This window comes from Teleopsis dalmanni, chromosome 2 (genome assembly GCF_002237135.1).
Source record: "Teleopsis dalmanni isolate 2A chromosome 2, ASM223713v2, whole genome shotgun sequence".
Taxonomy (NCBI): domain Eukaryota; kingdom Metazoa; phylum Arthropoda; class Insecta; order Diptera; family Diopsidae; genus Teleopsis; species Teleopsis dalmanni.
This window is the reverse complement of record NC_051847.1, coordinates 184,207,902-184,233,578: the sequence shown is the minus strand read 5'-3', so window position 1 is coordinate 184,233,578 and position 25,677 is coordinate 184,207,902. Positions and strand designations below refer to the sequence as shown.

Genomic DNA, 25,677 nt, shown 5'->3' with positions numbered 1-25,677 from the left:
AATAAAAATCTTTTGGGGACAAAATAAAAAAATTTAAATACATTCAATTAAATTTTCAAAACGAAATTATAAATTAGTTTTTAAGCTCATTTAATACATACACACGAACGATAAAAATATATATATTATTAATATTAAGTTTGATTGTAAATAATAAACGAATATTTAAATAAAATAATAGAATATAATAAAATATATTTTTTAATTTTATTTTTTGGATAGACATTTTTGTAGTTATTTTAGTAGAGATTTATATTTTTTGTGAATATATGGTATATGTCGAATCAAACCTGTCAAGTCCTATAGCACAGCTTTAAACTTTACTACACTGACAAAATATCTAAAATGTGTTACACATTCCATTCGAGTTTTACCAATCAAAAATAAAAATTGCACTAAAAGTAAATCTTGCTTGAAAAATTTACCCCAGATTTACCAATCGAAAACGTCATTATACCATATATCATATAAAAATGTTCTTTCTCTTTCAATATTAAACAACTTTTTTGAAACTAAATCTCAGAATATTAAAAATTATATATAATTCCTTTTTGTGGTTAATTTGACAGGCACAAGTTCTAAGCCTGGCACTTGCAGTCCAAACAAATTATACACGGACTATAAACTAATTAAAAATTCGATTATTTCCTAAGACCACTGATGATGAGTACTTGGCAATACTCGAAACAGCGTTGTGTGGTCAGCCAAATTTCAATAAAATTAAATAAATTTTTGTGTTTGCCCTTAGTTTACTTTCTTAGATCTGTTTTGCATTTATATAGTCTTTCCAGTTAAGTCTGTAGTCCAAATGTATTTTAAGATATTTCAAGAACTCATTATGGGACTAAAAATTGCACAAAGCCAAGCTCTGAGAAGACTTTTCAAAGTACAATGGTACATTAGGACGAATGACATCCTCAGGGACATCAAGATTGATCCCATCAAAAAATACATAAAGGATAGGGCCTTGAAATTATTTGCGAAAACTGACAGACTTACCAACACTGCGTTATCAATTCTCAGAATGGTTACAGGCTCCTCGGAGAGGCATGCAGATCTGAGGTCAATTATTGCTTAATCTGATAAAGTGATAAACAATAATCTAGTCAAGGCGTTAAGAGGGGTTTTGTACCTCGAGTTAAGAAAGAGTAAAAGTGCTTAAGTGCACTGGCTCAAATAGCTTCAACATAATATGTAATAAGTTTCTCTGTTAAAAGTATATGTACTTAAATTTTTTTTTGTCAATTATTATTCATTTATTTATTAATTCTTTCTATCTGCTGTGTCAGAAGTTATTTATAATAATTTTATTAAGAATGTTAAGATTCGTTTAGGTCTATTCTATAATGTAGTTTTATTACTTATACTTTAAGCCAATAATTATTTTTACAGCATGGTAACAAAGATATTTAAATAATATATGATACCAGTACAGGTTTTATAAAAATCCAAAATAGAAAAATATTATAATTTAAAAATAATATAAATTAATATCAGTTAATCTGTTTAAATTTTGCACTATATTTTTAAAAGGAGTTTGTCCGTTATAAATAGTGCTATTATTATGCACTATATTGTGCCCAGAATAACACGTTTTTTTATCATCTCTTCAATGAGGTGTGCTATAAAAACACAAAACACATAGACACTATCGGTTTGAATTATAAATCAATTTTAATAGAGACTTATTTGAAAATTTGTTTCTAGGTTGACAAATTGTAAAATACCAGATCTAGCTGAATATTGTAGAATCATAATCACATAACGTAGAAAAATAATATTGAAACTATGTTATAATATATTTATTATAAAAAGAATATTTTGTTATTTGTATTACAAATCAGTAAATTCATCTCAATACCTTAATAGTACATCTCAATGCTAATACAGTAACAAATGTTATTTAAGTATCATTTTAATGTAATTATAATCTATTAGTTTTTTAATGTAAAAAATATAAATATTACGTAAATAAATATTATAATATTAATATTAAATAAATATTAATATTGAATAAATATTAAATATCAAATATAAAATAAATGTTTAGAAAATATTCCGCTATGAAGAAAAAGACTATTTGAAGTTTTATCAGTAAATTAAATTATTCTTTAAGAAAATTTAAATATTATTCATTAATATTACGAACAAAATTATTTTATCACTATTATAATTATCTAAAAAATATTTTATTTATTATATATCTCTAGTTTCGAAAAAATTATTTATATTTCGACGTCTCCTTTCAGTCTTTAAACTTTTGCTTTACACAACGCGGCATAGGGAATAAGTACAAAAGCATATTAAAGGCAGCCAAACCAACAGCAAATGCACACGATGCAGCTACATCAATAGTTTCCTAAAAATTAGAAAAATTAAATAACTATTTTCAAAAAATTACAATAGCTTTAATCTCACATCTGGATCAGCTACTCCTAAACGCTCATGCAAGAAATCTGCAGGCTTAGGACAAATATGCGATGCGGTGTCTGTGCAATTCATTTTACGCGACTGGAAGGCTATACTATGCAATAATGAAGAGGCATAACGAGTATGTGTTCCTTTAGTATTATCCTGTAACCATGGTTGTAAACCTTTATATGAACTGGAGAAAAAAATTACGTATAGTCACAAATTTAAGACATCTTACTTACCGAACTGTACCACTAGCTAAAGCTATACTTATAACTAATATATAAGTGACAGCTATTGCTGCGTTGAAGGGAACTTTGACCACCAATAAAAACGCTACTGTTAATTGTTCAGCCAGAACATAACTGGACCAGAGGGCAACCAAAAGATAAGCAAATACTGTGCCATTAGGAAATTTCGGATCCAATAGTAAACTGTGTAATTAAAATTAATATAATATGAGAATAAAAATATACTTCGCAATATTATTACTTACGGATAAATAACGCAGCTACCCAGTACAGCAGATATTATTGAGAATGGTATAGATACGGAATTATATGCAATCAATAAAGTAGCGCCTGAATACAGTCCTTCTGGAGTATCCTGTGAGAAACGTTTTCGCCAAATTGGAACTAAAAATTAGTGAAATTAATTTATATAAACAAAATTAGTGAAATTCTAATTTACATAATGATGTAGTAGTGAATATTCCACATCCATATGATAAGCCAATTATATTCAAAATCATGCCATTTTTTGTGAAAAATCCATGTGCATCATCCTAGTATATAAAAATTTTACACATTTTTTTTAAATGTTAATAAATTAGTTCTAACTTTAGATATATAAATGGATTGTTTAATTTAATGAATAAAAATTTTTTTAATTTTTATGATGCAGAAGACCTTTATTTCCTAACTTTTAAACATAGTTTATGGCAAATAAAAGGTCACACATTCCATGACTATCGTTCTTGTCTCCTTATCACTTTTACATTTAAAAAAATTTTTCATTTCTTTCTTAAACTATAACAGTTTAGAAAAAAAAAAAAACAAAAACTTACTCCGGCATTTGTATAGAATAACCACATCAAACTCATTGCTATAGGTAATAAACATAAACGCAAAAATAATGATTTCATACCAGCGACACCACAAGAAAATGTTGAAGCCAACAGTTTTCTAAAAAATTATTATTCTTAATTAAATTTTAAATTTTAAAAAACTAATAAAAACTTACAAATAGAGCATTATCCACACTTTTAATTCACCGGGCTTACCATAAGCTAATGGTACTTTACCAGTACCCATACTATTCAAAGGTGCATCTGATATTGGAGTTTCTCTAGAGAAACGCTCAACAAGCGCTTCGATCTGTTGGCTTGATTCCAAAAAACGATCACGGCTTCTGCAATTATAATAAAACACAATTTATTAGTAACTGAAAATTTACTAAAACGTAATCACATAATATCGGGGTATGTAATTATATTTAAACATACCTACGATCAACTGTAGACAAGCATAAATAATACATTAATGGATTTTCCAACTGTGGGCATGGAAAACCAATGCCATGAAAATATTCCAGCATAGCACGTGTACCACCTGAGTAAACTACGCCACCTAAACAAAGGAAGAGAGCACGATCTAAGAAAGGAAAAACATCGGAACGTGGTTTCTCCAAGGAAAGTAAAATGCCACAACCAGTCTTCTTAGCGGTATTCGAAAGTATCGAAATGAGCAAATAAGCACTTAATGGATCTAAACCCTGTGTGGGTTCATCTAGTAGAAGCATAACTATAAAATATAAATAATTAAAATATTATATATAAAATATAGGTATATAAAAAATTAAAATATTATTCTTTATTTGACTGCTTTGTAACTCATTTCCTTTATTTAATTTAATTCAATCTTTTTTTCAAATAAGTGCTCAAAATCTTTTATAGTTTTTTCTTAAGTATGGTATTAAAATTATTATGTAATATAAATTTATATCTATATACATTAATTATGTTTACCGGGATCACGAACTAATTGAATTCCAATTGATAAACGTCTAGCTTCGCTTATATTCAAGTATTCAACACGTTTATGAGCAACCTGTGATAATGCTAAATCAGCTAACACTTGACGCACTTTTGAGCTTTTCAGATACCCGGACAGCTGTAAAAATATATAGACAGACTTAATACAAAAAAATAATCATTTTATTCAATAGTTTTTTACGATTGTAGGTGTGTAATGTAGAGTTTGAGCAACTGTAAGACCTGGTATAAATGCACAAGACTGAGTAACATATCCACAACGTTGTTGAAAGAGACCTTTTGTAAGTGGTGATCCATTAAGAAGTACTTGACCTCGCGTAGCACCATCTGCACGGCTTGATATAACATCAAGTAATGCACGTTTTCCACTACCTATAAAAATTTAATGTTATAATAATGTTAAATAAATAAAATTTACATTAAGTATTACAAATATTATTATTATTACTGATTTATTATAATTTTTATATACCTTTAGAGCCTAATATAGCCATAACTTCACCACTGTGTACAGTCAGATTAACTCCTTTGAGCACAAGAGCCGAACTTCCTCCTCCATTAAAACATCCACCACCGTCGACCTAAAATATATTTGTATATACATATATTCTGTACTTTGTTTATCGACTCTTATATATTGATTAACATTCGTTACAATGATATAAGACTAGTTAGAGATTTGATTAACGAATTTTCCCGCATAAGATGTAATGTATATATATACCATATTTAAACGATATTCGCCAGTAACATTTATTAAACCAGTTAGAAAAAATTTTTAAATAATATATATGCTTAAAAAATTTAGGTGTACTGATCAATAAGAGCAAAAAAAAATTTATACTTAAAAGCAAGAAAGTTTAATCAAAATAAAAATATTACTTTGTCTAACAATAAAATGCTTATCCATCTTGTCAAAGCATATGATAATGCCTTGAGTACATTACCAGATGATAGCCTATATGTGCTGTAGAAATGTATCTTAAAGTAAAATGAAATACTTCCAGAACAACAAGAAGATCCTATAATCAATGACTGAATGCAATATATGCGGACTTAAGAGTCATGAACCTCGAAATTGTATTACTTTATATTTTGAAGGTATAATATAAAGGAAACTCTGATCTACAAATGTAACAGCTAAGAATGATAGTGGACGATATTTTTATACTATATCGAATTATATACGTCTAAATGGACTTCTTAATTTTATTTAATTTATATATATTTATTAAAATGTTTAAATTTTTGTTTGCTTTTAGCAATCAAGTCTAACAAATTTTTTATTATATTTCTCTAAGAATAATAGAGACGAACATTTTGAGTCGGGCAAAAAAAAAAATCTTAATAATTATTAATTAATTCCTTAATAATTACGAATATTTGATACTTTCTGTTAATTTATTAACACTATGTAGTATAATGTGTAATCGAGACCATTTTTTATAGTATAATATATGTGTATTCTTAATAGTTATATTCATTATTCGAGATTTAGTTTCTCTACTTATTAAGTTTTAACTTAGTCTTAATCTATGTATGTTCCTTTAAGAGTTTAAAAAATATTTCCTTTTAGAAAAGGAAATTTTTTCCTTATATATTTAATATTCACTAAGAATATAATAATGTATTGGAATAAATTTTACTTGCAGTCTCAAAAATAATCATTTACGAATAATTACGAATAATTAAATACAAGAATTATTTCCAAGACCACTGATGATGGGTATTTGGCAATACTCGAAACAACTGTATGATCAGCCAAAAATTCAGTTAATTAAAATAATATAAAAAAATAAAAAATTGTTGTTGTAGTTCACTACTGTTCGAAAAAACCTCTTTAATAAATTTTATATAAAATTATTACTAGTTTATAAAATAAATATACTTTCCGATATTTCAAAATTTGATATTAAAAAATAAAATATCTCTATTTGGGTCTTATACGAACCTCAGTGGTGTGAAAAATATTGTGTGCTTCCAAAACATAATCACTCCCGATCATTTTCATGTCAATTGTGTGACGTCACACTTTATGCCGCTTTTGTTTTGTTAACAATTTTCTTTTACTTCATTCACAACATTCACAGGTGAACGAATTCTTCTATCACCAAACAAATATTTTTGTTAACTTGTGATAGTGAGAGTACGAACAAAAAGTATTTAAAGAAAAATAACAAAAGCCAAAAGTGAATAAATAAATAAAATGAAAAAACAATTAAAATTTCAAATGTGCGAAAATACGTCTTAACACGAACGTTGCTTCTTCTAAACTGGAAACAAAAATTGTGAGCAAATGCTCAAATGGCTTAGAGTCAAGCTGTGGTGGTGACTTATTTGCATTTCCAATTGGTTTGAGAGAGAGAGCCGAAATGAGAGAACAGCTTATGAGTTACTTGGAAATTGTTTTGGCCAAAATATGGTATTTGTGATCAACACAAAGAATTGAAAAAAAAGTTAACATTGTTGCCAACTTTTATGAAATTAGTATTTAAAGCAGAATAAAGATATTGTTAGAGATTTGATATAGAGAAAATAATAAAAATAAGTTATAAGAGATAAAATCTGCTAAGGCTTTTTTGTTTAAAAATTTGTTTAATAATTTATCATAATACATCAATATTATATATATCAATATTACATATCAATAATATATCAATGTAAAATTGAAGTTATTGAACAACCAAATTATTTGAATTCCATAGAATATGCCTAAACATTATATATATATTTAGTTTTTTTTAATTTGTACTTCGCTTTGTGTATGTTCTTTAAAAAGTATATACTATATTAATAAAAAAAATGCGTCTCTGACAGATAATGGATTAAAAAGTCTTTCTGTATAGAATTGAAAAACTTTTACAAAGGAGTAAATGGTAATAAAACAGTTGGTTAGTTATAATAGCTGATATTTATTAATTTATTTTATTAATTGTTGATGTCTCAATAGTAATTTTAATAGCATCTATAAGAAATCTGCTTATTTACATAATATTTCTGATTTTGCACTCTTATAATATGCTGTTATATCTCCTTTCAGCATGCCCACAGCTTCTATATGTTAAAAGGATCCCCTACAGATTATCATTTTAGTTTATAGCATTATTCTCATGATGTGATGATCATGATGATCTTATGATTACCAAAAAATCTCTTAATAAATATATTGTTATAATAATACATTGCAAAATTATTAATTCACTTGTCTTTAATACTCTAATATAAATATTCAATTTAAGCATTGCCAACAATAAATTAAATTCGTGTACGACTTAATCAATGGTTGTGTTAGTTAGCTATTTACTCTCTTTGAGCCTATAAAACCAAGTAGAAACAGTTAATAAGAAAAAATTCCATTGGAAACAGAATATAAACAAATAGCGAAACAATTTCAAATTGGATCTGTCAGCAAAAATGGCGTCAGAAATCGAGTTTAGTTCTCCGAGAGAGTTTGCGCACGCAGGTTATTGCTGCGCTCGGCGCGGTGCGTTTTTATTTCAATAAAAAAAAAGAATTAATAAAAATAATTTAAACTGTTAAATAAATAAGAAAAATATTAATCAACAAATGAATATTAGTAAAAAAAACATAAGCACATATGCAAATTAAATGAAATTTAGGTTCTAAAAGTGTTTATACAGAGAGTTTCGATATAAAAGAGTTCATATTTAGTAGAAGATAATTAAGTGCATAAATTTTAAGGTAATATAAATAACTAATATAAATAAAATACATGAGTAAAAAATCTGAAATAAAATTTTGCAAAATGAATTCAGTTTTTGTGTTTTAACTACTTTCAAAATAAAATAAAATAAATCAAATATATATAGATATATATACAGATATATAAAATTCAATTTGAAAAAATATTCATAAACAGGATAGACCACAACAAAGCCATTCTTGGAAAGCAGCTTTAAGACGTATTAATCTGATATAATTTTTAATTATTTTAATTGCAGTTATACTTCGGTAAGTCAAGTTTGTTATGTGAACTGAACGCAGGAAATATATATACTTATAAATTTCCTATTAAGATTGTAATTAATATATTTTTAACAAATCCTATAAAAGAAATATTTTTTGTGGGGAATGAATATTACATTCAATCTATTGAGTCATTTAAATACAATAAGTATAATATATATAACATTTTCATATAAAACCGAACATTTTGAATTTTTTAATAACCAGTTATATTTGTTTCTGATTAAAAATTAAATTATTATAAATTATAATTATTATATTATTATAAATAATTTTTTTTTAAACATTTTTGTTTAATAATTAATTGAGCTACTAAGATCCGATCATAACTAATTATATAAATATATATGTTTATATTTTTCTTCACTTGTTTTAACACTTGTTTTTACTGTTAATTGATGTATTACACATAGAACTTTTTTATAATACAAGAAATTGTGTCTATAAGTAGAAAATACCAACACTTCCAGCTCAGAAAAATTTCGTAGGAAAAAATTTACACAGTCATTTTATTTTGTTGCCTCGGTTTAGAACGGTCGTCGCTACGGAAGGTCAAAGATCTTAAGTACTGTATGGTGCGGTACGCTAGTCTAGCTTAAGCAGTTTTGGTCATGGTTCTTCCTAAGGGTTTTACCATTTCTTAAACACACACTAAGAAACAAACTGCATTTATGTACAAGAAAGCAGAGCTATAATATTTATATGTGTGTATCTTCGTGTTTGTTGGAATAAAGAATCTTTTATAGTTAACTGAGCTCTAACTTGACTAGGCAAGTCTACACAGTCATTTTTTAATTCTTAACTTGGTTTTTATGCGTTCAGTTTTTTGTGTTTACCTCTTTTATATTGGATTTCCTCTTTCTTGCCTTTTCGTAATATGAGCAAATTTCTGGATTCTTACCACTTTTCCAATGTTTGTTCTATTTTTCTTACCGTCTTCAAGTTCTACAATACAAGTGTGTATCTATGATCGCTACAAAGAAAAAAAAACTGGTATTTATTGTTTTTAAATAAAAAGCAATTTTTTATTTTTTATTATTTTTTAAAATAAAAGAATTTTTTAAATTATTTTAAATATTTAACTATATAATAGCTTAACTTAAATAATATTTTTATTTACATAATTATCTGAGCAATTTTTTTACTGTAAACAAGTGCAAATTACCCTACGAGTAATTGTTCTCATATTTAGATAGAAAATGGATCTTGTCTAAATAATAGATATTCTCTTTTAACTATAATATATATTTTGTGAAGAATATTACAAGCACAATATCTTTTGTAATGAAGAAAAGTAAACCAATAGAAGAATATATTAAAAAAACAAAAATATTTTTATTACATATCCATTTTTCGATCGATAGTTTGACTACAAACATCATAATCTTCCAAATCCCAACAAAGGGTTGATTTTTTGTAACCACTCGTAAATCTAAATTTTCGATTGACTTCTCTATTAAGTAAACTCGCTTTTTTATTTATACACAACTTGTTCAATTGGGATTATTTTTTAATCAGGAAAGCTGATATTCGGTAACAGATTCCGTTCATCTGACCGTAACAACTTTTTTGCTCTATCAACTCTGTATTCGTTACATACATATATATTGATGTTGCGTCTTCAAATCCAACAACAGAACTTTGGTAAAAATTAATTAAATATGCTTTTTACTAAGAACATATAGTAATATAAATATATATGCATGTATATATATGGTAATGAATTTGAAAACACAATATCTTAAATCATATCGTACAGTGAAATCTTTATAATTAAGTCCCAAACAAAGGAAGAGCAAACCTATTCGAATAATAGAAGTATTGATTTATCGAGTCTGAAATTATAGAGATTAACTTTTTAATTTTGTAAGTATTTAATTGCATTATGTTTCGAATTCAAAGAAAACTAGAAATTTAAATTGGACACAAATTTCGAATAACCGGGTATCCAAAACTTCGAATTATTGTAGGTTAATATTTCGACTTGTAGAAGCTGAAGGTAATGAACAAATGTGATGAATAAGAGAAGTTTTGAATTATATCAGTTAAAATTATGAGTGTTTTACTATATCTGCAACACTTTTCGATATGATGTACTAGTTTTAATAATGGTAGTCATTGCTAATTAGAATAACTGACCCCTTAAATGTTTAAAAATATTTATGATAACTGCAAATATTTTTTTTTAATTTGGGTTTACAAAAAAATAAGCATTTAAATAATTTTTAGTTTACTTACTTACTAAGATATTTCTTTGTAAAGTATTTTCAGATAAAAAACTTAATATGATTCAATTTGACTTCAATGAAAAACCGGCCCGATTTTAACTAAAATATAATGCAATTAATATCAAAACATAGTCGTGAATATTAACTTGAGCTCATATGCTCAGAACCAGATATATAAAGGCCTTCTTAGTAAATGAAATAAACTTGCCAAAATTAATTTTAAGAGTGTTGCATGTATCTTAAAGTTTTATATATAATAAAAAAAATTTATATTCACCTCACAGTTTACATTCCATGAAGCCTGCAATAAAAATTCATAAATTTTTGCGGCGTGCAAACTTTTAAATCAACTTTAAGTGAGTGGTTTTGACTAATTATGACCAGGTTATGGAAAAAAAAGTGGTAAACTGATTTAAATTTTTAAAAGTGTTGTTGGGAAAAATAAAAAATAAATTCCAAAAATTATAGCATTTAAAAATTGGAATGCAAAAATTTTTGTCTTGGGCGTTTTTTAAAAAATTTTGCTTACAACGCTTTAAGAAAATCAAGTTTTCTAGTAATAATTAACAAAAAATAAAATAGTAAAATTCTTGTGAAAAATGTTTACATAAAACATAAAAAAAATGTTAAAATAAAATAAAAATTTTAATTGCAACAGAATAATTTATTTTAGTCTTGTTAGAGTGTAATAAAACAAAAATATCTGAATAGAGCTACCTTGGTAGATCAGAATTTCTGCAACATCTCAAGATCGACTTGATTTAAACTAGACAAGACACGTACCAATCAGCATGAACTAAAGCGAAACCTGCTCAGCATTACGGTATAGGTGCTGACATGTCACTGAATACTAGAAAAACTAGGGAGACATAGACAATTATAAATCAAAAATAAATATATAAATAATATATATAATATATAATATCTATATTATAACCTATCGGTTGAACAGAAGTAGAAGTAGAGAGAAAGTAGAGAGGACTGGAAGATCGTTGTAAGAAAAGGCAAAGTTATATTTTGTCTGTAGGATCAATGAAGAAAAAAAGAAAATCAAACTGTTTGTAATGGATGACTACAAACAACTTCTACTTTGAAATAAAAAAACACAGTTGGATTTGATTTAGGTCGTACCACTTTTTGGATAAATATATTTCAGTACAACTAACTGTTGTCAATTTTTATTTCTCTTATCAGTTTAATATTGGTTCCACACATATAAAACATATAATTTTTATCAAGATTTATATTTACATTAAGTACAAATTTCAAAGCAGTAATTTCATAATATAACACATATATTATATTATATGTATGTATCTTTTAATGGTAATATTGGCTCTACATTAATAATACTATATATGTAATTGTTATTAATATTTATAATTAATATAAATTGCATAGCAATTATTTCGTAATATATCACATTGAATATTTATATGTAATTTGTGGCTACACAAGCAATCTTAACAACATTATTTGATACAGTAGTCTTTCCTCTCAATAGTCTTTATAAAAAAACGGTCAAAATTTATTATCGAAAAATTTCAAAAAACTATTGAAGATAATAAAATGTTATAATAGATATGTATATAAGACATGATGTATAGATATATTTATTTCTATGAAGACAAATATTTTACAGTTTTTATTTCACTTCATAAGCTAAATAAAATTTCATGTATGTATGTATAACTTGTTTGCATTCACTTAAAAAAAATTATTATGTTAACTTATGATTATATTATAGATACATACACCTACCTATATATTATTATACTTTCGCACTTACTCTTAGTTTAGTTTGAATTTCAGCTATATGCATTTCTGAACTTTATTTTAATATTTATTAATCCAATCAATTTTGTGTGACCATAAATATCTTTTTTTCAACATATTCACGTGTAATAATTCAAAAATTGATTAAGCACTTAAGTAAATTTCTTCTCTAGTCTAAAACTACTTTCACATTTAATTTGACAGTCGTAGTGTCATTCATCACATAAGCACTTTCAATCTTTTCTTCTTCATGCAGACTCTGGATATTATATAAAAAAATTTAAAAAATAAACAAAAATTTTCTTTCTCTCGGAAACTACAAATTTTATAAAGTAAATTAAACAAAATGCAAAAATCCGTGAAATTTCTTTTATTGTTTCATTTTGCGAAAAATTTCAAAAAATTATTTAAAAACTTAATAGCGTACAAATTTATAAAATAGTTGTGTATATGTGTATATATCTACATATATATCTACATACAATATGTATAAAAAATATGAAAAAAGTTAAAAATGTAAAACAAATTTACACACAATCCGTCTTAAAATTGTTTTTAAAATTAATTTCTACATAACTTATTTAGTGAATAATATTTTACCGATTCTTATGCAAATTTCATTTTTTAAAAAATTTATTTTTTTAAAAATAGAATAGAAACTATTTTCAAAAAAAAATACGTTTTTCATAATACTAAATTATTTTTGAATATCTATTAAATATGGTATTTTTAGCTACAATTAATATAGTCAGTGTTGCCGAAATCATCAATCAAAGATTGTTTTTTTACTTTTATTGTAGGCAATACCCAATCTTTCTGAAAACAAATATTAATTAAATACAATTATAATATAAAAACTACGAAATCCATCAATCACTATATCTATGAGATTACTGGTAGAATAATATATGTGAGCATATCTCCGTTAAGTATAGTTTTTTATTAAGCTCGATACCCAACAGTTCCCGCATTCGAGACAATCTTGATCGAATGATTGCTGAAGGTTCATGTAACAAGTCTTATTCCTTGTCTGTCTTCTGGAATTTCTGTCTTACAATGTCGATGACATATGCCTATTTGCAAATGTCGTTAATACTTTTGCCTTCTTTTTCAACCCAACACGTACTGCGATCCGATAAAATATTTAATGTTTGTTGCAAGAACCAGTACAAATATATCCCTAAAAAATAATATCGTTAAAGATGATAACACATGAATTACTAAATAACTGCCAGTCATATGAAGCAATAACGATATACGATCGATAATTAAAAAACTCATAAAAATAATTCTACACTTTACTAGAATTACCTAAAAATATATATCATATCTACCTCTGTATTTATTTAACCTGTATCTTTTTTTGATTAAAATTTTTTAAAAATGCTATAATAGTATGGACACTAGACTTCTCCTGCATGAACCGAAAGAAATCTATAAATTTATTATAGATTTTCTGATCACTCCAATCTTTTTCAGGCAGAAGTGGTCGCTATTAATGAAGCTATAGCATATCTTGAAGTGAATATATACATACTATTAATTTATATGCAAAATAATTTTGAATCAAACCCCGTCTCTAAACGAAATGTCGATTTCTACTCTGACTTTCCTGTCACAAGGATATAGCAAACCTGTTTTAAGAACATCTGTAAGATCTGAGAAACAATTGTTGAAAACTTTAGCAACATCATTGAAATATTAAAATCTGTTTTGTTTTTTAAGAATGTTAACTTTTATTTCGTGCGTTATTTTTTAGTATAATTCTATACGTATTTCGGCAAATTCGCTTTTGCCTTCATCAGGAGGATTCCTAATATTGAAATAGTTTGGCCATGTAGGTTTGTTGACGGGTCACGGTCATTAAGATAACCATGCTGAAATTGAATCTCTATATGACATGCTACATATCGGATTTGTAGGGAAGGCGAAGAAACTTTTCACATCTGTTTTACTACTATTCAATGCATTTACATTTTAGAAGAAGTTAGTCAGTTAAGACCTCCCTTTAAAATGCACTTACCTTTACTAAAGATCATTATAGTCAGATCATTATGTCTTCATTTAAAATAGTAACACAATGTGGCAATTAGTCTTGATGTAATTTTAGGATCATCTAAACTAACTGCAATTAATACAGACTTGATCATAAGTTTGCCAATATTTGTTAGTATCTGACGTTCACTTAATTTAATTAACAAAAAAAGACACAAAAATGAATTTAAAAATATATTTATTCAGTTACCAAGTCATTCTTTAGAAATAACTATTAGACTGTTTTAGGCTTATAATATACTAATTAAATGATAATAATACTCAAAAATTCCATCACATTTATAACGTCTTCAGTAGTATTTGAAATCAAAACCACTTCAAAAAGGTAACAGTTTTGTTTGATTAACAATTAAAAACTTTTTAACGGTTTGCTTTTTTTGTAAACAAAATACATAAAAATGTCATATATATATGCGTTGACAGTGTATACTGAAATATACAAAGTGTGGAAGGTTACTTCTTACATATAAGAAGTTATTAGCTCAACTAAGTTATTCAAACAAAAGACTTAAGACACAAACTCAGTTTTTTATTTGTTTGAAAGCTGAAAACTTTCAAACATTAAGATTTTGATCTTATAAATAAAATAAAATATGTTAATTTTTAAAATTAATTCCTTTTAACATATATTTAAATATGCATTCCATATATGTATTTATAAAAAATGTTATACAATGATATGCAAGTAGTTGAAAACTGTAGGCAGATGTAAGTTTGTTCGTAGTTCCTTTGAGAGATTTCGAAATTTTAAAATCACTTTTATTTAGTTTTTTGATTTAATTTAACTAATACTTATTACTTCTCAGAATAAAAATAAATAAAATATCTAAAGGCTGTTGCATTTGATAAAGTATCTTTATTGTTCAAATATTTATCGGCTGGAGGAGGTAACAAATGTTCCACTTTAAGTGCGATTCTACAAATTTTTCTGTGTGCATTAATTTTAAAAAAAGTTTCGTTTTTTAGATTAATGCTGCATTGTATATGTATTATGAATTTACTTATAATCATTCCATGACTTATGAGCTCCACTTAAATTATTTTTCTTTTTTGTATTACTATTACTTTTTTTTTCATATTATTATGTGATGGGAAAAAACTTAGGTTTCACTTTATTTTCTGGGAGTGGCTCTATGGCAGCTTAAAATACATTTATATAATTTTAATAATATTGCTTGAAAGTAATTTTTTATAGAGTAAACTATGCAACTGTGCAGATATATTTCAAGTTTTTCATTTGAAAAACTCACAATAATTTTATCATTTATAGGTCACTCACTCTTTGAGGCTGTTATAGTAGATTAAAATAAACAAAAAAATATCATATTTTATTGTATTTTGATCAATTTTTAAATGAATTAGTTTTTTATTATTTTTTTTTCTATTTTGTTTATAATTTTTTAATTAAAGTAATTTAAAGTTTCGGCGCCTAATTTTATTTGTTCACCTTGAGTTTTATCTGTCAAATCTGATGTTGAAAATCGTTAATACTTGTTGCAATGCATTAAAGTCAAACTGAATCAAAATGAAATAACTTAAGACAATTTTTTTATTGGGTATTAGTCGGCAAAAAACTAATACTTTTTTGTGATCACACTGATAATTTTATTTAATTTGGTTTAAAGCAAAATTGCACAACTCATTGAAAATAATTGATTCACTTAAAAATTCATTAGCTTTATATTTGCTTCTGTTAAAATTCTTTAATTAATTTTATTTTGAACTAGCAGTGAACTTTAACAAATATAGATATTATGATTAGTATTAGTGTTATTATTAATACTGTTTTATTATTTTAAAAAGAAACTATTAGGATAATAGACAATTTTTATTATCATAATATGCAACTCAACTCTTATAGTAGGTAGGTCAAGTGGGAGATGAATCGGATTCTTCTTCTTCTTCTTCTTCTTAATTAGTTAAGAAAGTCGTTTTGTTGCAGGAAGCATAGATGAATGTTAGTATTTGGCCACTTTTAACGTTGGATACTAAACTACTATCTTAAGTTGCTAATTGAATTTAAGAATGAAATGACCATTAAGCCTAGATATGGATAAACTTGAAAAATGATATATCAGATATACTGAAGATTTTTTTATCAAAATCGATATTCACGATCTACAAACACTTTCGCAGAGTAAGCCCTTTTTTGTATATATATGTAACCCAGCCTAGCTACACATCTCCAAGTTACAAATTTCCAAGTTATTCGTGTAGACCTGACTGTTGAAAAAATATTAGATTAATTCTTAGTTAATAGTCACGAAAAGTGGACAAATGTCAATGTTCATCTGTGACTAGCTAGAATAGGGATTGATTGAACCTGCCGTGGTTCAATCGAAGAGGCAACAACTGTAGCTAACCCAACTGAGTGCTCTTTTTACGTTACATTCGAGTTCTCGAGAGTTGCTTTCTAATAGGTGGATAGGTCGCTTTCTTTTGTAAATTTTTTTATCATAAAACTTAAAATTTTTTTTTATAGGGAATTAAAAAAAAATAAATTTCATCAGAACCAACATATTGCTAAACTAGTCTTGTTATAAAGACTGTACCTATCGTACATACGATCAAATTTAGATCATTAAATAAAACTTTTTTTCGATGAGTTATAAATTTAATGATTATTTTTTAACATTATTAATTCACTGCGGATTTAATCTTGAAAATATTTGAAGTTTTTTTGGCAATTTGTCTGAGGTTTTTTATTTTCCTCACACCGTCCATATGAAGGCTTTCGCTCTTTGTCAACTGCGAAATATCCTCTAGGCATTTCGCCCCACTGCAGCTTTTCCAATTTACCGTTTGTTAAATTATGCAAATATCTTCTTCTCACGCAAATATTAATGAAAAAATTGATGTTAAAAAAATAATAAAATATTTATACAAAAATTTTAATGTTGCAAATTATATAATATTAAAAATACAAGGTTCACAAATTCATAAAATGCTCAAATATTAAAATAAAAATTATGTAAAAAGAATAATAAGAAGTTTGGTTTTCGGTTTAGATTCGGGTATTATAATTAAGAGTTAGTCGTTGTAAAGCGAAGTTAGCAATTAAGACTTTTTATTACAAAATTCAGTGCTAAGAATCTAGACGACAATTTCGTAGTAATAATCTTTTAAAAGTCCAAGGGAGAAAAATTTTAGCTTTAAATTAAATTTTTTTTCAATTTAAATAATAATATTTGTAACGTGTTTCAAATTGTCGAAGAAAGTGCTTATTCTCACACATATCTGTGTACTTTTGCAAATATTCTATAACTTCTACAAATGCTAACTTTTGACTTACAATATTATACATACATATTTAACTATATCTAGAACACTTAACATTATGACAACTTAATAAATTAAATTCACAGAGTGAAGTCACTGAAGTTCATATGAGTTAAACTCTTAGAGTAGTGACACACTTCACTTGCTATGGGATGTCAAGAGCGCAGATACAGTAAAAGTTTTGCCATTCTTTAATTAAAATTTCACATAGACTAAGTTCAGGTATGTGCATTTTAAGCGGATCAAAACCCGTAAAAATATAATGGTGTGCCGCGAGACGTGATAAGAGGACAGAATTTAAATTACCAAAATTAGAATAAAGATATAAAGAAAAAGAAATGCACTTCAACTTCATGCCACATGTGCGAGAAAACGACTTAAGGTAATTTTAAATTAAATTAATTTAAATCAACGAAAACAAAAACCGGCGATATAATAAAAATGAAATAAAATAAAAAAACCTGCACGAATATTTTACACATTTAGTTTTAAATCCATTCAGAGTATCTGTAAGCTGGGCTAATAATAATAAAGACTTGGAACAATTGAAAATGTAAGCCGAAAACAAGCCCCGTGACTTTGAGACTAAAGCAAAAAGGCATAGTTCCGCCACCTAACCTATGGCGAATACGTGTTTCAACACATAATTTAATGCTTTAGAAAAAATAACATTTTGTGTTGAAAAATTTTCATGTCTTACATATTTTTGACTTTGGCTGCCATACCACGAAGTTGTTTCTCTTCGTGTATCTTTAATTTGATGTTATGCGAATAAATTTACCGTTGAAATTGTGTCATTCAACTTCTTATTTATTCACAACATAGAATATGTGTTAGCGATCCCAATGTGTACGTAACTTGTTCCCTGCCAATCGAAAAATGATCACCAAAACCACATAGGCAAACGCATTTGTAGCATAACTACTTCACTTCATATAGCTACATCTATGAGATACATTTGCTATTTGTTATTCTGATTGTTTTCGCAGCTGTGCGTTTGTAAATGTTTGCTAAGCACGTGTATCTATGTTCTTTAAGTATGCGTTAGTTGTTCTGTAAATGTATGAGTTATAGCTATGAACGAAAAAAAAAGATAATGCCAAAACTATTGCTTTTGGCATACAAATGTGGTTAGAAAGAAAACAAATGAAAACTGAGTATCTTAAATACGCACAGTAATTTGTAATTCAGCTTATTTCTCGCTTTTTATTTTTTTGATTCTTTGGTATTTATGTCAATTGATTTTGGCGTACAAGATTTGTTGATTTTATAAAATTATAAGAAAAGTGTTTAACTACTCTTAATAAACTAGTATAATATATACATTGAAAAATGACAATGCATGAATGGATACTATCAATGAATATAGAATATTCTACTTACGGAAATCTATTTTACTTTCAATAAATTTAAATACTTTTACCGAAAGTAAATACTATTATTATTTAAAATCAATTAAAGCAAAAAATAATACTGAAGTTTTAACAATTTAAAAATTATAATAGTTGATTGCAATTTCCTTAAACTGTGATTGAAACATTTGTTTAAAATGTTTTGAGAAATCAGAAAAACGTATTAAAAACATGAAATTTTAACAATGATAATTTCGTGCAGCTTTGGCTCGTTCGGTTAATAAACGTCGTCCAGAAGATAAGCAGATCTGAGATCCACTACAGAATAATAACATATCAATGGTAGCAAAATTACCAGATCCACTACAGAATAATGACATATCAATGGTAGCGAAATTACCATTATTTTGCCAATAGCATTGAGTAAAGGTGTTAGTTACGAACAATTCCAGAAGATAACAAAAGATAAATGGAGTTAATAAACGAGCTAGTTATTTACTTCATATTTGATATATTCAAAATTCTAACCATGACACTTGCAGTTCAATGATTCTATGTGATCTTATTAAACCAACGAATATTTCTAAAGACGACTGTTGATGAGTATAACTCTCAAAACAACTGTATAACCAGCAAAAAAACAAATAATAAAATTAAATTTTGTTGTAATTCGCTACTTTTTAAAAACTCCAATAATTATTTTTATTATTAAATATTTATTCATATGTTTTTATTAGTAATTACACATTGCGAATGAATTTAATAACATTACTGTTTCCAATTTAAAATGCACTATTCCTTATCATGCATACTCTGGTCTTCATATTGACATTTAAAACTATCACCTTTCTACAAACTAAAAATTCAGAAGCCATTTTCGGATTTAAAGAAAATTTATAAATTTGTTAAACTTTTGCAATTCACTAATATCATTTAAAAAGTATCAACAGTATTAACAGTATTAAATATAATATAAATATAATGAATCCACAGATAATACAATTTTTTATCTTTTCCTTGGAAGCATTATAAGCTATAAATCTTCATCAAAAAATTGTTTTTAATACTTCAATTATACTAATTTCTAATGGAAACAATCTAAATATCTGGAATTTAAAAAAGTCTATTCTTATACTGATTATCATACATTTCAAATTTCTCCAATGCACTCAAAACAAGTATTCTTGAAACTTACTTTTATGGAAAAAGGTATTCTTAAGTTCTGCAAATGTTGTGAGTGTTGTCAGTAGCATTACTATCCCCTAGCAATGCTACCTAATTCATTTTCTAGTTACTAAAACATTAACATTGGAAGCACAAACAAAATAATTGATCATCTCTTTCAGAGCTAAAATATGAATGACTGTCAGTTAAGAAGAATATGTTCGTATAAGAACAATCTTCAACTAATTAAAACGCAATATTATATTATACTTAATATTACTAATCTATATTAGAGCATACTCTATAAACACTTATTGCCTCCAAAATAATATAAGATTTTTATTTAATAATATTTTTTTGCACTACTCTCAATCAGAGCAGGCAAAATAGTTAAAAGCCCTGAGTTTGTATTACTATGGGACGACAGCTTCGACTTCGAAACAGCCCTAACCAAAGCAAAATAGTTTTAAGTATTTTGGCCAACAATTTCTATTGGTATTATATTTTTTATTATATTATTAATAAATTCATTAATTATTTTTCAAATATTGAAACGACCCTCTATACTGTTGTATTAAACTGTTTCGAAATTAAAGAAGCATAAGATCCTCTACAGGTATGATTTTAGTGACTCCGGATAAGAGTAGGTAATCCTTTAAATAACAAGGATTAAAGGAACCTTTAATAAAAATCCTCTTTTTTTTTTAAATTATTTTTGAATTTTTAAACTATGCTGCAGATGCGCTATATAGTGTCTAAGCGGGGGTATAAAGAATTTTTCTCATCTTTCTCACAGTTGCGGCAAGAATCGTAGAAGAGAATATTCAATCTGCTGCCATAGTTTTTTAACAGACAATGACACAGCAAAAACTTTGTAAGATATCTGTCTGTGATATTTCAATAATATCGCTTGATTTTTTTTTAAATTTTTTAAATGTTTGTTTAAATATCTGCATCATATATTTAATTGTTTCATACAAGAAAAACTAACAATTGCTTATTGTGGTTAATAATATTAATATAATAACTACGATCGGTTTATGAAATTATATATAACATTAGCATGACTTTCTCAGCATTACGTTCCTAGATTAGGTTCTATACATAAGAAAGAACAAATCATGCAACAAATAATGCCTCTACGAATAGAATAGTTTTGAGATTTAACAATTAAAAATAAAAAATATATTAATTAATTAATTCAATTTTCTACAGCTGGTTTATGTTTCGTTCTATATATAATCAGCAAGTAGATTGTTAATACAATCCAGCAAATATGCGAACAAAAGTCAAGTCGGCTTGGTCGTTGGTTAGGTGCGCTATTTGCTTCCATTTGGGCGGCCCGAGTCGATTCCTGGTACTTGCAGTCTCAATATTATTACGTTTTAACAATTATTCCCAGACCATTGATGAGGGGGTATTGGCAGACTCGAACAGCGTATGGTCAGCCAAAAATTCTTATTAAATTATTTAAAAATATTTTTTTGTTGTTTCACTTCTGTTCGAAAACCTCTTTATGTAAATATAACAAGTTTCTATTAAAATTATAATAGTCACTTCCGTCTGGAAAATTTGACGTTAAATTACAACTTATTCACAAAAATATGGTTCTCGCCAATAAATATTGGTTCTCGCTCGTGCGACTAGTGGAGTAACATTAGCATGGCTTTCTCAGCATTACGTTCCTAGATTAGGTTCTATACATAAGAAAGAACAAATCATGCAATAAATAATGCCTCTAGGAATAGAATAGTTTTGAAATTTAACAATTGAAAATAAAATTATAATTAATTAATTAATTCAATTATTCTACAGCTGGTTTATGATTTCGTTCTAATATATAAATACAGCAAGTAAAATTGTTAATAAAAACTTTCATAGCAAAAGTAACAAAACTCCAGCAAAATATGCGAACATAAAAAGTCCAGTACGGGTTTGGATCAGTTGGTTAAGGTGCGCTGATTCTGAGCTTCATATTTGGCAGGACCCGAGTTCGATTCCTGGTACTTGCAGTCTCAAAAATAATTATTTACGAATAATTAAATATAAGAATTATTTCCAAGACCACTATGAAGGGTATTTGGCAATACTCGAAACAGCTGTATGGTCAGCCAAAAATTCAATTATTTAAAATAATTTAAAAAATAAATTTTTGTTGTTGTTTCACTTCTGTTCGAAAACCTCTTTATATAACATTTATTTAACTGTTTTTTGTAGAGTGCGTAAGAAAATATATATATAAATAATAACAAAAACAATTTATTTTAATTATTAAAAGCAAATGTTAATAACTTTAAGCAAATATTTACAATGCATTTAGTCATAAGTAAATAATTTATTTATAATTACTTAAATTGTATTGCTGTTATTATTATTGTTTTTATATAAATTTATTCAAGTTATTTAAATTTCAGACATGTCTGATAGAAATCCATTAAAGTAATGAGACGAAAATAATATTTATAATTAAGATGCAGTTGCGGTAGAAAATTCATTATTTTATATTAAATAAGTCATCACATTATTTAGTAGCTCGTCATCGTATGAAAATAGTTGACTTGAATATTTTATACTAAATATACACACAAATTTGTATGTAAGTTTGTATATAATTTATTAAAATTACTTTAAAGAAATTTGCACAGAAAAGTAATTAAAGTGTTTGAGTAAACATTAATTAAAATAAAGCTTAGTTCACACGAAATTCAAGCTTAAATGAACAAATATAAAAAAAAAATCAAGAAAATTTCAAAAAAACTGCATACTTTAAATGAAAACAAACTTGTACGTGTGAATATATGCGCTGGCCGTGTATAGTCGCGTATTTCCCTTGAAATCCAATTCTTTAGCCGTGCAACCAATTATGAGCAGTGGCAACCAAAAATAACTCAAGTGCAATTCAGGGTTAATAACGAAAAAAACCGCATGCAAAATTATACTTCATAAAATATCAAGTTTACAGGAAAATGTTTGCATAAATTTAGTTGGTCATTACTAAAACAGAATAACGCTATTCTTTGTACTCGTAATTCTTAATACCTAGTACGAGTATATGTTTATTTTCTTTTTAACTGTAAAAGATCATTAGTTAATAAACTCTAATGATTTTGAAGTTTGTATTAAGTATATCTTATAAATGAAGATAACATATAACAAACATAATAAGCATGATATTTGTTATTGTTTTTACTATACAATTTCTCTAGAACAAATTTTATAGATTTATAGAAAGATTAGAGTAAGTGACAGCGGGATTCTACTATGTCTGCTTTGAAAGGATAGCGTAAATCAAGACTCTCAAGGCCTTTTCTATTGGTAAGTCTGGATTCAATCTAGATTTACTCCCGATTTTACTTGTTTTTCAATCGAACATTTTCAGAGTAATCTAACATTTTTATAGTACTATTAAATTAGATTAGATTTAAAAACGGGTTGGGAACTTGTCACCACATCACTGCATGCTATGAAGATTATTCTGACTTACCCACTTTAGTTCCATAGACAAGTAGCAGTTAAGAATGCCATTATGTCCTTTCGTGAGATATTGCCTAATTCCATTATAAGTGGATAGGCAGTGAATAAGTACCGAAGACTAGTCTGGTGAGACTATGACAGTGACACAAAATATTTCCTCTTCTTTGCAACAAACTGTGCAGTTATAGTCTCTAGTAATACCTAGGTCAGATAGATGCTTTTTAACTCCGCAATGCCCAGTCAGAAACAAGTTGGATGCCACTAGTTCTGGCTTTCGATCGATACAGTATGGAGTCTTTAGCCTGTCTGCGGGTAATTGTATTATCCCAATCAGTCTGTGCTGCTCTTTTCAGTCTAAGTAGTACTATTAGTGGACATTTATATTTTTCATAAACACATATATCGAATCAAATCAGACTTCATTTGTCAAATCATATTTCAGTGTAATATTACTACTCTGGCAAAATATATAGAGTGTTATTAATTAATCTCGAAGTGCTCTAAATTTCGCTCAAGATTTACCAATCGAAAATAAAAATTGCACTAAAATGGAATCTCGATTGAAAAAGTTACCTCAGATTTACTAATCGAAAACGACACAAAAGTCTAGATGACCGCAATTGATTGATATCAGTTTGCCTCACACCGTTTGTAGTGCCGATAATGATAATGAAGTTGAGAAGCGTTTGACTCTCACTTTGAGTACTAGCCCTACATGCTGGACAGTATCAAATACTTGTAAAACTGTGCTTCAGAAATAAATGTGTTTATTGTTATCAATTCATTAAGTCTTCAGGGGATCACGATTTCAATTATTTGATTTTTAATTAATATATATGTATATTATATATACATTATCCACTTTTGATTGATGTGTTATACAATGTGGCGTATTCTTTACATCTGCTTGTAGATACTAAGATCAAAATAAATTTAATAAAAAATTATATTTTTAATAATAATAAAATTAGTATTATGTTCAGTGATAATTTCAATACGGAAGGACACTGAACAACAAGAAATTAAATATCTAGAAAAATATTTTAAAACAGTTAAAATATCCTTGTCTACTGAAATTCAAAATAACTTTTAATCATCGATCTCTTATAATAAATAATAGATAATTGAGAATTGATTATAGATTATAGCTTATGGATTACAGATTATAGATTATAGATTATAGATTATATATTATAGATTATAGATTATAGATTATAGATTATAGATTATAGATTATAGATTATAGATTATAGATTATAGATTATAGATTATAGATTATAGATTATAGATTATAGATTATATATTATATATTATAGATTATATATTATAGATAATAGATAATAAGACAATAAGTCTAACTGTAAAAATTTTGATTTTCAATCTTCTCTGTAAAATATGTAATAGGGACACATGTATATTGTAGAAGTTTCAGTTCTTCCTTGGGCTTTAAGTTGCTCTATTATTTTTATGGCATAGCTAAACACTCTTTTTCCACTGTCATTAATTTTTTTGTTGTGTTTCTCTTGGAATTCATATTCAAATTGGTAATATACTATATTGTATACTTTTGTTTTCCGACACTGTTTGTAAAATATCTCTAATGAATCATACGCTATCTATCCCAATATTATGATTCGACTAGGATTTTGCTGATTTTTTCTTTGTATACTCGTAGCATTTAGAAACTATCACTAAATTATGCCTATTTTGCGTTTTTACTTGGGTTCAGTTGGTTATTAACTAATATTGAGACGAGTGCCGCAGACTTCATTCTTACTGAAAAGAGAAAATATATGTTAAAGTTCTCCTTTAACAAAATAGTTTCAATTGAGTATGTTTTGGTTTTATGTTATTATTTCTATCCATATGCAGAAAAAATTAAATATAAATCAGTTTT

The 25,677-nt window shown here is 26.6% G+C and overlaps 1 protein-coding gene across 1 annotated transcript; it reads right to left on the bottom strand.

Moving 5' to 3' along the window:
- Positions 1-2,168: 2,168 nt before the first annotated feature.
- Positions 2,169-6,634, bottom strand: LOC119685525 (ATP-binding cassette sub-family G member 5-like). The gene is made up of 12 exons (XM_038099828.1): positions 6,417-6,634; positions 4,938-5,046; positions 4,647-4,837; positions 4,439-4,583; positions 3,917-4,214; positions 3,655-3,822; positions 3,479-3,596; positions 3,103-3,196; positions 2,909-3,047; positions 2,655-2,846; positions 2,419-2,605; positions 2,169-2,359 (listed from the first exon to the last, which is right to left on the bottom strand). The coding sequence occupies exons 1-12, from the start codon at positions 6,474-6,476 to the stop codon at positions 2,246-2,248; spliced, it is 1,815 nt and encodes a 604-aa protein (XP_037955756.1). The 5' UTR covers positions 6,477-6,634; the 3' UTR covers positions 2,169-2,245.
- Between the last annotated feature and the right edge of the window lie 19,043 nt (positions 6,635-25,677).